At 40.2% G+C, this 16,218-nt stretch overlaps 1 protein-coding gene across 1 annotated transcript in view; it reads right to left on the minus strand.

Moving 5' to 3' along the window:
* GRIK1 (glutamate ionotropic receptor kainate type subunit 1) overlaps positions 1-15,378 on the minus strand; it is a 425,923-nt gene extending 410,545 nt beyond the window's left edge. Inside the window, 1 exon segment of the mRNA XM_036849470.1 lies at positions 15,211-15,378. Within this exon segment, the coding sequence (XP_036705365.1) occupies positions 15,211-15,328 (118 nt within the window). The 5' untranslated portion in view covers positions 15,329-15,378.
* Positions 15,379-16,218: the final 840 nt, after the last annotated feature.

Here is a 16,218-nt window from a genome sequence, read left to right on the forward strand (position 1 = left end):
TTTTAATACATTCCTTTTTGCATGTTTTAAGAAAAACAGTAAGTGGTAGTGAAATTCCAGTCTCCAAATTGATAACTGATGATAATAGTAACAATCAATCATTGGATTTCTATTAAATAAAAACAAATTCTAGTATAAAATATGTGTTGGAGAGGCCCTTTTGAAACATTATTCAGTTGAAATTTTAGTGTTGATAGACTTTTGTATTTTATTTTATTTTGTGTTTTGCTTCCCCCAGTCAGGATAGCAGTAAACTAGTAATTCATCAAAAGCTATAAGACAGGCTAGTCTTTCAAAAGTATTTAGTCAACTAATGCACCCAATAACACATCAAAAGAATTTAAAGAGTTAAAAGAAAGTGTTTTTACTGTTGTATGGTATTTCTGTGAGATTGATTTTTGGTTACTAGGAGTTTACTCTTAATTTAGTCAATGTCATTGTTTCTTAAATCCACTTTGTAACTAATCTCACCTTATATTTAATAAATGTGTTAACATAACATTATACAAAATTACATGTTTTAAAAACCCCTAAATTTTGAATAAGAACAAAAAGAGAGTAAAATATTGCCCAAGTCATATAGGAAAGGTTTTTATTTTTTAGTAGTTTACAAGTAGCATAAATAACAAAATAGAATATTTTTACCTCTTTATTTTTTTTTTCTGCTCCACGATAAACGATTTTTTCCAATTGACTTACAATTACTAATATTGGATTGCTGATGTAATAAGAGTTTAGGTTTTTCCAATTTGATATCACAACTTGATCTCAGTAGAAAATCAAGATGAGAAATTTATTTAGTTCATGTAGCTGGTATACATTCCTTTTAATTTAAATGTTTCCATTTCTCTTTGGAAATTTATAATTGAAAAAATCAGATACACATTTTAAAGATAAGTAGTTTGAACTTTAAATATAAATAGAACTTTAACTTACTACAAATTATATTCTTGGAAAATATATTATCAATCTAATATAATATTTTTCCATTTAAAACAATGTTAAAGTCTAGTAAAAACAAAAACAAGAAAACGGGCCCATATATCATTTTTATTAGCTTAAAACGGGCCCATTTTAAGCTAATAAAAATGATATACCTTCAGAATAGGTAATGTGGTTTTAAGAATGTTTTCTTTATATAGAGAACAATAGGTATCTAAACATTTTAAATCTACTCTTAAAGTTTTGTGAAAAAGTTCTGAAATAGGGAGTGGGCAGAATTTGGGTGAGACTGAAGAAGCAGTAGGATGTGTGGTCATGTAAGTTTTGGTGTATATATTGACATTTCAACGGTTTGATTGTCCAGTGTTTCCTTAAATATGTTCTGAGCAGCATGAGTTCAGTGGGACCTTAATAGCTGTGATTTAAGTAAGGGTCATCTGATAATTAAACTGTAGGAGATACCAGATTAAACAACAACAACAAAACAGGTTTCTTTGTGCAGAATTACAAAGAGCTTTTAATATACAAACCTGCCTCATGAGTCTCTAAGGGAGAGCATTTTCCCACACTTACTTGACCAGACAAATAAATTATTTTTCAGCACAAAACTCCTACCCTGTTCATTAACCAAAAAAAGATCGGGAGGTAACTTCATTAACCCTAACACAGACCATGCATTTTACATATGATATCACATTTCTTCTTTGCAGTAAACCCATGAGTTTGTTATTATTATTTCTCCTTCTATACCTAACAACAACAACAACACACAAACACGTAGTAATTTTCTCGAGGTCAGTCAGTTAGAAAAAGGAAGTTAAAGATTTGAATCTGGACTTCCCTGGTGGCACAGTGGTTAAGAATCTGCCTGCCAGTGCAGGGCACAAGGGTTCCAGCCCTGGTCCCGGAAGATCCCACATGCCGTGGAGCAACTAAGCACATACGCCACAACTACTGAGCCTGCGTTCCACAACTACTGAAGCCCGTGCGCCTAGAGCCCGTGCTCCGCAACAAGAGAAGCCACTGCAATGAGAAGCCTGCACACTGCAAGGAAGAGTGGCCCCCACTCGCCGCAACTAGAGAAAGCCCTCGCCCAGCAATGAAGACCCAATCCAGCCAAAATAAATTAAAAAAAAAAAACTTCTTAAAAAAAAAAAAGATGTGAATCCCCTTCTACCTGGAGTTCTCCATTATTCTTTCTCTGAACTGAAATGACTTCTGGAAAATTTTAGGACATAGATAATATTTTATATATTAGATGGATAATTATCGGTTAACAAAAGAGGATTAAGAGGCTATAGAAACTCACCACCACTACTATCTCTATCAATCTTCTTTCAAAACCATTCTAATTAAGTGTACAATCTAATTACAAACAGTGTGTTGGTTAGGTATTAGGTAACAAGGTTTCCCCTCCAACTAGATTAGATTAGATCTTCCTTAACCCCTTCTTAAAGAGAAATTCTGGAGAGTCCAATGATAATACCAACTTTCCTCTTTGCTAATTGTCTAAAATATACTCAAATATAAATCACATTAACTTTGCTTTATGTAGTTACCTCTGAATAACTAAGAGCAACAGTTCATTTCTCTGATATTTGACTCCAGCTTTGTTTAAACAGTTACATAACTACATACACAAGTCCATACACAATTCAGCATAATTTAATGCAAGGAGCTTGAAACTTGAGATCAGAATGTCTAGCTGCAAGTCCCAGCATTTCTGCTAACTAGTACTTGAACTCAGGCAAAGCCACCAAGTCATGGTCTTCTCAATGAAAACTGTAGATTAGAAACCATATAAGAAAAGTGCTACAGGTCAGGTCTACACAATATAAATATTAGACCTGTAAAATCAATACTAAAGAAAAGGTGAATTATGCAGATAAAATAATAAGGCAAAAGATCTGCTCATTGCAAAAATATGTTCACATTAGCCAGAGACTCTCTTTTCATCATCTATCAGATAGCTTCTCTCCCAGATTTTTCTCCCAGGGTCAGTGGAGTTTTCAAGTTAATGTTGAGACCAACATACTGTCTCAGGGTGAAATCTACCTCACGCCAAACAGATCTTCCTAAACAGAGGCAAACCTGCTCTAGGTTTGGCAGCATGAACCCACTCTGTCTGTACTCTGTACATTTGAAGGCTTGAACTTATTCCATGTTGGCATGCCATTGATAGAGTCAATGAGGGCAGAAGATGAATGGAAAATGCTCCAAGATGAACAGAAAACTCTCTTCAAATAATATTTGAAATTAAAATATGAAAAGTATCTGCATTGAAGGCCTAGTGAAAAATTTCAGTGGTAACATAGATTGTAAACCACTAGAATACAAGCATCAAGGGGGCAGATGTGTCTGCCCATTTTGTTCACTGTGCCATGTCCTGCATGTGTCTGCTTCATGGTAGGGGAGTAAGCACGTAAAAAATATTTGTCTGTTGAATGAAGAATTAATATTAAAATGACAAAAGAATTCAGTGATTAAAGAATAAAGCTGTGAGCTTTTGTACACTTAAGCAAAAATATGAACAAATATGTAATAAACATTACTTGGAACTTTGGAGGTAATTAGGATTAAATATTTAAAAAATGATGAAAAAAATAAAATAAAATAAATTAAAAAAATTAAAAAATGATGCTACAGCCAACTTGATGATTGAAATAAAATACACCTGGATCTCTCTTAAGGAGATAAAAACATCTGAATAATTATATTGCCATTTAAACTTCCATGCTATTCATGTAAATTTCCACAGTATTTCTCTTTGCACACTATATTTACTTACATAATAGTAATACATTGTATTTATTTAGTGGTTTGTTTGCAAATAACAAAAATTAGTTTATTTGATCCTCCCCTGTGAAATAGGGAAGGCAGATATCATTACTGCTAATTCACAGATGAAGAGATCTGGGCTCAGAAATATTAAAGGTCTTAAAATATACCATATTACCTATAAAGTCCCTGCTGAGGAAGAAAATTTCAATGATAATAATTTTAAAAAGTAAAAACAAAACAACAAAACAATTATAATGCAACTCATGAATCCATAGACTGCTTAAATCCCTTTCATAGTCTATTTTCTGTACTCTTACCAATGACATTGTGAGGTTGCAATTGCTTTAATTTGATTTTTCAGATGCAAAACAAAAGCCTGGTGAGATTGAATGTCTCCCTGAGACACATTTCTAGTAAGTCGTGGAGGTGGGACCCAAGCCTGTGCTTTCTGACAACAAATCATGTGTCAGAAAACCTGGCTACCCACCACTTAACTCTTAAATCCTATGCTTTAACCACCACCTCTGTGATTGTGTATGTTGAGATGATGCATAAAAATATACTATATAAATGTATCTTTCTGTTACTATTATTATTAGAAATATGATACATCTGTCCCAGAAATTGCATATGCATATGGAATTGTTTTTCTTTTTCTTTTGTCCACTAATGGTGGTACAATGCCATCTACTCAGGTCACCTAGACCCAGCTAGGTGGGTCTAGCCATGTGAGAGAGGTCTGTGACTGAAGAGTGTCTGTCTGTGTGTGTGTGTGTGTGTGTGTGTGTGTGTGATTAAGTTGTTGTTGACAAACATTAGACTATGAGACAGAAAGACAGGAATAACCCCATCATCTTCTAGATATTTTCCAGAAGCCAGCCATATTTCTCTTCCATGCTGGCTGCTGGGAAACCTTTGAAGTGTAGTTAGTAATAATGCTTAGGGCCCCTCCATCCTATAGAACTCCCTTAATGACTATAAGCTGTGGTGTAAGATTGTAAACTTTTCAACAGACATCCACAATATGTGCAAGAACCATACATATGTTCAAATACCTCTCTAATGCTTAGGATGCATTAATTTTACCTTACATTTTATACCTTTCATTCACTTTTTTCTCAATGGCTGAAGTTTAAGCAGACACTTTTGCAAGAGATTCACTTTTTTCTCAATGGCTGAAGTTTAAGCAGACACTTTTGCAAGAGGAGTAGACCTGTAATCAATTCATTCAAGATTCAAGTGCCTTCTCTATGTAAGCACTGTGCAAAGTGCCAGAGATTTATGTTGTACTTTACCTTGGGTTATTTTAAGTTACTGGAACACTTGTAATATTAATGCATGTTAATAATCAAGAGCCCATTTTTGTTGGTTGGTTGGTTAATGGTTTGTTAGAAAGAGAAAGAGATGAAAAATAAAGGATTTCAATTCTTCTCTTTCCTTCCCTCAACACACACACACACACACACACACACACACACACACTTGCTCAGTCCCCAACTCCTTTGATATTTTGTATTCAATGTTAGACTTGACTGACATAAGAAACTCACTGTAGAGAGGCACGTTTCCTCTGAGCTAAAGCTGGTTTCCATGGTGCTGAAAGAGAACGGACATGAGGACATGGGGAGGGGGAAGGGTAAGCTGAGACAAAGTGAGAGAGTGGCACGGACATATATACACTACCAAATGTAAAATAGGTAGCTAGTGGGAAGCAGCCGCGTAGCACAGGGAGATCAGCTCAGTGCATTGTGTCCACCTAGAGGGGTGGGATAGGGAGGGTGGGAGGGAGATGCAAGAGAAAAGAGATATGGGGATATATGTAAATGTATAGATGATTCACTTTGTTATACAGCAGAAACTAACACACCACTGTAAAGCAATTATACTCCAATAAATATGTTTTAAAAATAAAATAAAATAAAATAAAATAAAATAAAATAAAAGTAAGCATATTCCTTAGGTATATACAGGGTGGTCATGCCAAGCACAGGTCACTCAGAGCCAGAAGGAGTAAGATGTTTGTACTGAACATAAACGGCACCAGGTCTTGCAATTTTACTTTATGCAGTTTGGCTCCCATTTAGAAAAAGGAAATCTCATTATAGTGTAGCATATATTTTAAGGTCAGTGAATCATGCTGGGTTGTTTCCACTTTGAAAACTACTTTTAAATGGATGAGTGTGATTGCATGGAGCTTAGATATATACTCAGATCTGAGAGTAGATATGTCTTCAAACATCCTTTCTCACCCTCTCCCGGAACTCCTTTAGATTTGGGTAATGTAGGGGAGGAAAATGCTATCTAAAGTTTATTGTACAAAAAGGAGGACTGTTGGCTGGCATACCTTGTTCGAGTATGTATAGATTTGTCTTTTTTTAAATATATAAAATATATAGAGACCTTCAAGATGGTGGAGGAGTAAGACGTGGAGATCACCTTCCTCCCCACAAATACATCAGAAATACATCTACTTGTGGAACAACTCCTACAGAACACCTACTGAATGCTGGCAGAAGACCTCAGACTTCCCAAAAGGCAAGAAACTCCCCACATACCTGTGTAGGGCAAAAGAAAAAAGAAAAAACAGAGACAAAAGAATAGGGATGGGACCTGCACCAGTGGGAGGGAGCTGTGAAGGAGGAAAGGTTTCCACACACTAGGAAGCCCCTTTGTGGGCGGAGACTGCAGGGGGTGGAGGGGGAAACTTTGGAGCCACAGAGGAGAGCGCAGCAGCAGGGTTGCAGAGGGCAAAGCGGAGAGATTCTTGCACAGAGGATCAGTGCCGACCAGCACTCACCAGCCCGAGAGGCTTGTCTGCTCACCCGCCAGGACAGGTGGGGGCAGGGAGCTGAGGCTCGGGTTTCGGAGGTCAGATCCCAGGGAGAGAACTGGCGTTGGCTGTGTGACCACGGCCTGAAGGGGGCTAGTGCGCCACAGCTAGCCAGGAGGGAGTCCAGGAAAATGTCTGCAACTGCCTAAGAGGCAAGAGACCATTGTTTCAGGGTACGCGAGGAGAGGGGATTCAGAGCACCGCTTAAACGAGCTCCAGAGATGGGCGCGAGCTGCGACTATCAGCGAGGACCCCAGAGACGGGCATGAGATGCTAAGGCTGCTGCTGCCGCCACCAGGAAGCCTGTGTGCAAGCACAGGTCACTATCCACACCGCCCCTCCTGGGAACCTGTGCAACTCACCACTGCCAGGGTCCCTTGATCCAGGAACAACTTCCCCAGGAGAATGCATGGTGCACCTCAGGCTGGTGCAACATCATTCTGGCCTCTGCCGCTGCAGGCTTGCCCCGCATTCCGTACCCCTTCCTCCCCCCCGGCCTGAGTGAGCCAGATCCCCTAATCAGCTGCTACTTTAACCCCGTCCTGTCTGAGCAAAGAACAGACGCCCTCAGGCGACCTACACGCAGAGGCAGGGCCACATCCAAAGCTGAACTCCAGGAGCTGTGTGAACAAAGAAGAGAAAGGGAAATTTCTCCCAGCAGCCTCAGGAGCAGCGGATTAAATCTCCACAATCAATTTGATGTACCTGCATCTGAGGAATACCTGAATAGACAACGAATCACCCAAAAATGGAGGCGGTGGACTTTGGGAGCAACTGTAGACTTGGGGTTTGCTTCCTGCATCTAATTTGTTTCTGGTTTTATGTTTATCTTAGTTTAGTTTTTAGAGTTTATTATCATTGGTAGATTTGTTTACTGATTTGGTTGCTCTCTTCCTTTTTTTATATATAGATATACACATTTTTTTTTTTTTCCTTTTTCTCTTTTTGTGAGTGTGTATGTATATGCTTCTTTGGGTGTTTTTGTCTGTATAGCTTTGCTTTTACCATTTGTATTAGGGTTCTGTCTGTCTGGGTTTTTTTTTTTTTTTTTTAGTATAGTTTTTAGCACTTACTATCATTGGTGGATTTGTTTTTTGGTTTGTTTGCTCTCTTCTTTCTTTCTTTTTCTAAGAACTTTTTAATTTTTTAATTTTTAATATTTTTTTTATTTTAATAACTTCATTTTATTTTATTATTTTTGTCTTTCTTTCTTTTTTTTCCCTCCCTTTTCTTCTGAGCTGTGTGGCTGACAGGTCTTGGTGCCCCGGCCGGTGTCAGGCCTGTGCCTCTGAGGTGGGAGAGCCAAGTTCAGGACATTGGTTCACCAGAGACCTCCCAACTCCATGTAACATCAAACAGCAAAAGCTGTCCCGGAGATCTCCATCTCAATGATAAGACCCAGCTACACTCAATGACCAGCAATCTACAGTGCTGGATACCCTATGCCAAAGAACTAGCAAGACAGGAACACAACCCCACCCATCAGCAGAGAGGCTGCCTAAGATCACAATAAGGTCACAGACACCCCAAAACACACCACCGAATGCAGTCCTGCCCACCAGAAAGACAAGATCCAGCCTCATCCACCAGAACACAGGTACCTGTCCCCTTCACCAGGAAGCCTACACAACCCACTGAACCAACCTTACCCACTAGGAGCAGACACCAAAACTAATGGGAACTATGAACCTGCAGCTTGTGAAGGGGAGACACCAAAAAAATTAAGTTAAGCAAAATGAGAAGACAAACACACAGCAGATGAAGGAGCAAGGTAAAAACACACCAGACCTAACAAATGAAGAGGAAATAGACAGTCTACCTGAAAAAGAATTCAGAGTAATGATAGTAAAGATGATCCAAAATCTTGGAAATAGAAGGGAGAAAATACAAGAAACGTTGAACAAGGACCTAGAAGAACTAAAGAGCAAATAAACAATGATGAACAACACAATAAATGAAATTTAAAATTCTCTAGAAGGAATCAAAAGCAGAATAACTGAGGGAGATGAACAGATAAGTAACATTAAAAGATAAAAATAAAGATAAAATAGTGGAAGTAATGACCACAGAGCAGAATAAAGAAAAAAGAATGAAAAGAATGGAGGACGGTCTCAGAGACTTCTGGGACAACATTAAACACACCAACATTTGAATTATAGGGGTCCCAGAAGAGGAAGAGAAAAAGAAAGGGACTGAGAAAATATTTGAAGAGATTATAGGTGAAAACTTCCCTAACATGGGAAAGGAAACAGTCAATCAAGCGCAGGAAGCACAGAGAGTCCTATACAGGATAAACCCAAGGAGAAACATTCCAAGACACATATTAATCAAACTATCAGAAATTAAATACAAAGAAAAAATATTAAAAGCAGCAAGGGAAAAACAACAAATAACATACAAGGGAATATCCATGAGGTTAGCGGCTGATCATTCAGAAGAAACTCTACAAGCCAGACTGGAGTGGCAGGACATATTTACAGTGATGAAAGGGAAAAACCTACAGTCAAGATTACTCTCTCCATCAAGGATCTCATTCAGATTCAACAGAGAAATGAAAACCTTTACAGAGAAGCAAAAGTTAAAAGAATTCAGCACCATCAAACCAGCTTTACAACAAATGCTAAAGGAACTTCTCTAGGCAGGAAACACAAGCGAAGGAAAAGACTTACAATAACAAACCCAAATCATGAAGAAAATGGTAATAGGAACCTACATATCAATAACTACCTTAAATATAAATGTATTAAATTCTCTAACCAAAAGACATAGATTGGCTAAAGGGATACAAAAACAAGACCCATATATATTCTGTCTACAAGAGACCCACTTCCGACCTAGGGACACATACAGACTGAAAGTGAGGGAATGGAAAAAGATATTCATTAAAAATGGAAATCAGAAAAAAGCTGGAGTAGAAATTCTCATATCAGACAAAATAGACTTTAAAATAAAGACTATTACAAGACAAGAAGAAGGACACTACATAATGATCAAGGGATCAATCCAAGAAGAAAATATAACAACTGTAAATATTTATTTACCCAACTTAGGAGCACCTCAATACTTAAGGCAAATGCTAACAGCCATAAAAGGGCAAATCAACAGTAACATAATCATAGTAGGGGACTTTAACACCTCACTTTCACCAATGGACAGATCGTCCAAAATGAAAATAAATAAGGAAACACAAGCTCTAAATGATACATTCAACAAGATGGATTTAATTGATATTTATAAGACATTCCATCCAAAAACAACAGAATACACATTCTTTTCAAGTGCTCATGGAACATTCTCCAGGATAGATCATACCTTGGGTCACAAATCAAGCCTTGGTAAATTTAAGAAAATTGAAATCATATCAAGTATCTTCTCCGACCACATGCTGTGAGACTAGATATCAATTACAGGAAAAAATCTGTAAAAAATAAAAACACATGGAGGCTAAACAATACACTACTTAATAATCAAGAGATCACTGAAGAAATCAAAGAGGAAATGAAAAAATACCTGGAAACAAATGACAATGAAAACACGATGACCCAAAACCTATGGGATGCAGCAAAAGCAGTTCCAAGAGGGAAGTTTATAACAATACAATCCTACCTTAAAAAACAAGAAACATCTGAAATAAATAACATAACCTTACACCTAAAGCAATTAGAGAAAGAAGAACAAAAAAATACCCACAGTTAGCAGAAGGAAAGTAATCATAAAGATCAGATCAGAAATAAATGAAAAAGAAATGAAGGAAATAAGAGCAAAGATCAATAAAACTAAAAGCTGGTTCTTTGAGAAGATAAACAAAATTGATAAACCACTAGCCAGACTCATCAAGAAAAAAAGGGAGAAGATTCAAATCAATAGAATTAGAAATGAAAAAGGGGAAGTAACAACTGACACTGCAGAAATACAAAGGATCATGAGCGATTACTACAGGCAACTCTATGCCAATATAATGGCCAACCTGGAAGGAATGGACAAATTCTTAGAAAAGCACAAACTTCTGAGACTGAACCAGGAAGAAATAGAAAATATAAACAGATCAATCACAAGCACTGAAATTGAAACTGTGATTTAAAATCTTCCAACAAACAAAAGCCCAGGACCAGATGGCTTCACAGGTGAATTCTATCAAACATTTAGAGACGAACTAACACCTATCCTTCTCAAACTCTTCCAAAATATAGCAGAAGGAGAAACACTCCCAAACTCATTCTATGAGGCCACCATCACTCTGATACCAAAACCAGACAAAGATGTCACAAAGAAAGAAAACTACAGGTTAATATCACTGATGAATATAGATGCAAAAATCCTCAACAAAATACTAGTAAACAAAATCCAACAGCACATTAAAAGGATCATACACCATGATCAAATATCATTTATCCCAGGAATGCAAGGAATCTTGAATATACACAAATCAATCAATGTGATAAAGCATATTAACAAACTGAAGGAGAAAAACGATATGATCATCTCAATAGATGCAGAAAAAGCTTTCAACAAAATTCAACACCCATTTAGGATAAAAGCCCTCCAGAAAGTAGGCATAGAGGGAACTTACCTCAACATGATAAAGGCCATATATGACAAACCCCCAGCCAACATTCTCAATGGTGAAAAACTGAAACCATTTCCTCTAAGATCAGGAAGAAGACAAGGTTGTCCACTCTCATCACTATTATTCAACCTAATTTTGGAAGTTTTAGCCACAGCAATCAGAGAAGAAAAAGAGGTAAAAGGAATCCAAATAGGAAAGGAAGAAGTAAAGCTGTCACTCTTTACAGCTGACATGATACTGTACTTACAGAATCCTAAAGATGCTACTAGAAAACTACTAGAGCTAATAAAGAAATTGGTAAAGTAGCAGGATACAAAATTAATGCAAAGAAATCTCTTGCATTCCTATACACTAATGATGAAAAATCTGAAAGAGAAATTAAGGAAAGACTCCCATTTACCATTGCAACAAAAAGAATAAAATATCTAGGAATAAACCTACCTAAGGAGACAAAAGACCTGTATGCAGAAAACTATAAGACACTGATGAAAGAAATTAAAGATGATACAAACAGATGGAGAGATATACCATGTTCTTGGATTGGAAGAATCAACATTTTGAAAATGACTATACTACCCAAAGCAATCCACAGATTCATTGCAATCCATATCAAACTACCACTGGCATTTTTCACAGAACTAGAACCAAAAATTTCACAATTTGTATGGAAACAGAAAAGACCCCGAATAACCAAAGCAATCTTGAGAAAGAAATATGGAGCTGGAGGAATAAGGCTCCTAGACTTCAGACTATACTACAAAGCTACAGTAATCAAGACAGTATGGTACTGGGACAAAAACAGAAATACAGATCAATGGAACAGGATAGAAAGCCCAGAGATAAACCCACACACATATGGTCACCTTATCTTTGATAAAGGAGGCAAGAATATACAGTGGAGAAAAGACAGCCTCTTCAGTAAGTGGTGTTGGGAAAACTGGACAGGTACATGTAAAAGTATGAAATTAGAACACTCCCTAACACCATACACAAAAATAAACTCAAAATGGATTAAAGACGTAAATGTAAGGCCAGACACTAGAAAACTCTTAGAGGAAAACATAGGCAGAACACTCTATGACATGAATCACAGCAAGATCCTTTTTGACCCACCTTTTAGAGAAATGGAAATAAAAACAAAAATAAACAAATGGGACCTAATGAAACTTAAAAGCTTTTACACCACAAAGGAAATCATAAACAAGATGAAAAGGCATCCCTCAGAAAGGGAGAAAATATTTGCAAATGAAGCAACTGACAAAGGATTAATCTCCAAAATTTACAAGCTGCTCATGCAGCTCAATATCAAAAAAAACCAAACAACCCAATCCAAAAATGGGCAGAAGACCTAAATAGACATTTCTCCAAAGAAGATATACAGATGGCCAAGAAGCACATGAAAGGATGCTCAACATCACTAATCCTTAGAGAAATGCAAATCAAAACTACAATGAGGTATCACTTCACACCAGTCAAAATGGCCATCATCAAAAAATCTACACACAATAAATGCTGGAGAGGGTGTGGAGAAAAGGGAACCCTCTTGCCCTGTTGGTGGGAATGTAAATTGATACAGCCACTATGGAGAATAGTATGGCGGTTCCTTAAAAATCTAAAAATAGAACTACCATATGAGCCAGCAATCCTACTCCTGGGCATATATTCTGAGAAAACCATAATTCAAAAAAGTCACCACAATGTTCACTGCAGCTCTATTTATAATAACCAGGACATGGAAGCAACCTAAGTGTCCATCGACAGATACATGGATAAAGAAGATGTGACACATATATATAATGGAATATTACTCAGCCATAAAAAGGAACGAAACTGGGTCATGTGTAGTCAGTTGGATGGACCTAGAGTCTGTCATACAGAGTGAAGTAAGTCAGAAAGAGAAAAACAAATACCATAAGCTAACACATACATATGTTATCTTAAAAAAAAAAAATGGTTCTGAAAAACCTAGGAGCAGGATAGGAATAAAGACTCAGACCTAGAGAATGGACTTGAGGACACAGGGAGAGGGAAGGGTAAGCTGGGATGAAGTGAGAGAGTAAGATGGACATATATACACTACCAAATGTAAAATAGATAGCTAGTGGGAAGCAGCCACATAGCACAGGGAGATCAGCTCGGTGCTTTGTGACCACCTAGAGGGGTGGGATAGGGAGGGTTGGAGGGAGACGTAAGAGGGAGGGGATATGGGGATAAATGTATACACATAGCGGATTCACTTTGTTACAAAGCAGAAACTAACACACCATTGTAAAGCAGTTATACTCCTATAAAGAAGTTTAAAAAAATAAATAAAATAAAGTATATGCAAAGCACCAATTAAGTTAATGAACATTGTAAACTGTAACACACTGATTGTTTACTTCATGCTGTCCACAGGAATTTTGTTACCAGAGTGTGTAGGGTTGATTGCATCAAAAAAAAAAAAAAAGAAAGAAAGAAAGAAAAAAGGATTTTAAGGTTAGAACATATCTAAGGTGAAGGATATTTTAGTTATGAGTGGTATTTTTTTGTAAAAGGAATACTTTGGGACCTTTTAAATGAACAGTCTAAATTAACCACCAAAATGTGCATTATCACTATCCTTAGTCTAGAAAAAGATGCCTGCAGTAAAAGTTAGTATGTGAGAACCTTTCTTTCCTTGAAAATCAGATCCCACGTGCCTAGAGAAAATGCATTTCAGCGTAGTAAACTTCTATTTTTTTTTTTATATATATTTTAAATTGGCATATTCAGTGACAGGAACCACGTTCTGAATCTTTGGAAAGAGGTTCTTTAATTGCAGGTCGGAACTAATAAAGTTATTGAGAAATTTCAGCCACTTAGGGGCGTCATTAAGGAGTGCACTTTCTGTCTGTTCCTGGAAATGTTATGAGTTAGAAGCCCTCAGAGGTGAGGACTTCACTCTTGGTGCCTAATGTGTGAGAAACTGGCGAAGCTGGGAGCCCCGTGTGGTGTGGTATCAAGACTTCACCTGTGGCTCTCCTCGCTCACTGGGTCTTTAAGAAGCACAGTGGGTTGGGGGAAAAGGACAAACTGAGACCAAAGGAATAGAAACTGGGTTTAGTTTGCAAGGGAGAACACTAAAGTAGTCAAAGAGCTTTTCAACCCAAAAAGCTGCTCAGAAATCGCTCGGTGCCTCCACAGACCAAACCCTGGTGGTGGGTGCGTTTAGGTACCTGAATCCACAGACTAGCAAAATTCCCACCCTCTCCCTGTTACTGGGCTTCCATTTCACCCGCTTTAGGCTGCCCCGGGATTCCTACGTTTAGTTTTCCAGTCTCTTTTTATCCCCACCACCGCCCCCCTTCGAGACGGAAGTCCGGAGTCTTCCAGGGAGTTACCTGGAAGGGTCTGGATCATGCTCAGTGGCAGACTGGCGGGACAGATTGGGGAGCAAGTGGAAAACTTAGGTGCCGGCTTACGGCACTGACTTGACGGTCCTCCCTACTCCTGGAACCCTCAGTCAGAAGTAAGATCCCGACTCTGCCCAACTCTAGTGGAATCCTCCAGACTTTGGAGACTCCTTGTGGAAGAACCCAACTTGAGGATGCAAACTTGGAGGATCGGGGCTAGCAGGCTCAGGGAAGTCCTCGCGTCCCTAGTGGTCCCCAAATTCTACTTCCTGAGATCTGGGCATGCCCGCGAGTACCCAGAGCCCCGGTGGCCAGGGACCCGGGCGGCGGATCTGGACAGCGCGACGCCCACCGAGGTGAAGGGGAGAGCGCACCTCCGCTCCCAAACCGAGCGCGACCCCACACCCAGAGTAGGGTACCTGTGCAGGAGAGCCTCCAACCCTTGTTCTCTTGCCCGCGTGTCTGGAGTCCAGATTAAAAAACCCGCCAACCGTACCTCGCGGGGAAGCCCGGCACTCGCCAGGAGAGAAGCTGTGACGAGGCTTCTCCTCTCCCGGAGCCTCCCGCATGAGCTGACTTCCACTCCCCCCAGCTCCTGCCCCCGCGCCTACGCGCACTGCCTCGCCCGGGATCCGCTGAGCCCGCGCTGGCCGCGGGGAGAGAGCACAGCCCCCGAGCCGCTCGGCAGCCTGGAGCGTTCCCCGGGTTTCACTCACCGATCCTGAGTACTTGCGGAGCCGTCTGGGGGAGGACGTAGCAGAGGAAATAGAGAAGTGCCCAGCTGGTGTCCCTGGTCCAGAGCCCGGGCTGCGCCAGGAGTGTGCGGCGCTCCATCTTCCCAGCTTCTTAATTCATGCCCAGACCCAGCCGCTGTCGCACGCCCTCGAGAGGCAGCCCGCTCAGGTCGGGTCCCCGCCTCATCCTCCCTGGGATGCTCCGCGTTTGCACCCTGCGTGCCTCACCCCACCCCACCCCCCCTCTGCCCGCGCCGGCCCCCCGGAAAGAGATTGAGGGAACCGGCGTGGGAACGCGGAGCTGGCTGGCGACGCTGGGCTCGCTCGGGGCTGGCTCCTCGTTTCCGCCGCTAGCCCATCACGGCTGCGGCTCCTCCTCCTCCTCCATGGGCCGCAGACCGCGGGGAAGCAGCGCGCAACTGCTCCCGGGGCCGGGAGACCAGCTGAGGAAAGTTGCTGCCCCAATTTGCTGGAACGTCTCACTCATCCGTCCTCTGGTCAGATGAGAAAGTGGGGGGGTGGGGGGGTGGGTAGGTGGAGGGTGCAACGAAACAAGGAGGGGAAAGGGGGAGAGGAGGCGAAGGAGGAAGGAGAGGGGGTACTGGGTGAGTTGATGCAGGGGCTCTGAGCAAGCCGGATGAGCTCCAGCAGGTTCACTAGGATCCGAGCCACGCTTTTGCTTCTCAATTCTTGCTTTCCTCTTCCCCACGCTGGCCCCAGCCTTTATTTACTGCCCGCTCCAATATACTGATCCAGACACTCACACACGCACACACGCACGCACATTCTCCCTCTCCCTCAACTTTGCGCTGTGATGCTGGAAAGTCTATTGAGTATTGCATCCTGAAGACAGAAAATTTAACCTGCTGGTCAGAGCGAAGGCAGCCTCTGCTGTGGGCTGTGAGTGGCAGAGGAGCCTCCTTGGTAATGTCCCCGTGCGCCTGTTAGGGGGGTCGTAGAGATGGACAACTACGACTCTTCCCATCACTT

This window comes from Balaenoptera musculus, chromosome 4 (genome assembly GCF_009873245.2).
Source record: "Balaenoptera musculus isolate JJ_BM4_2016_0621 chromosome 4, mBalMus1.pri.v3, whole genome shotgun sequence".
In the NCBI taxonomy this organism is placed as follows: domain Eukaryota; kingdom Metazoa; phylum Chordata; class Mammalia; order Artiodactyla; family Balaenopteridae; genus Balaenoptera; species Balaenoptera musculus.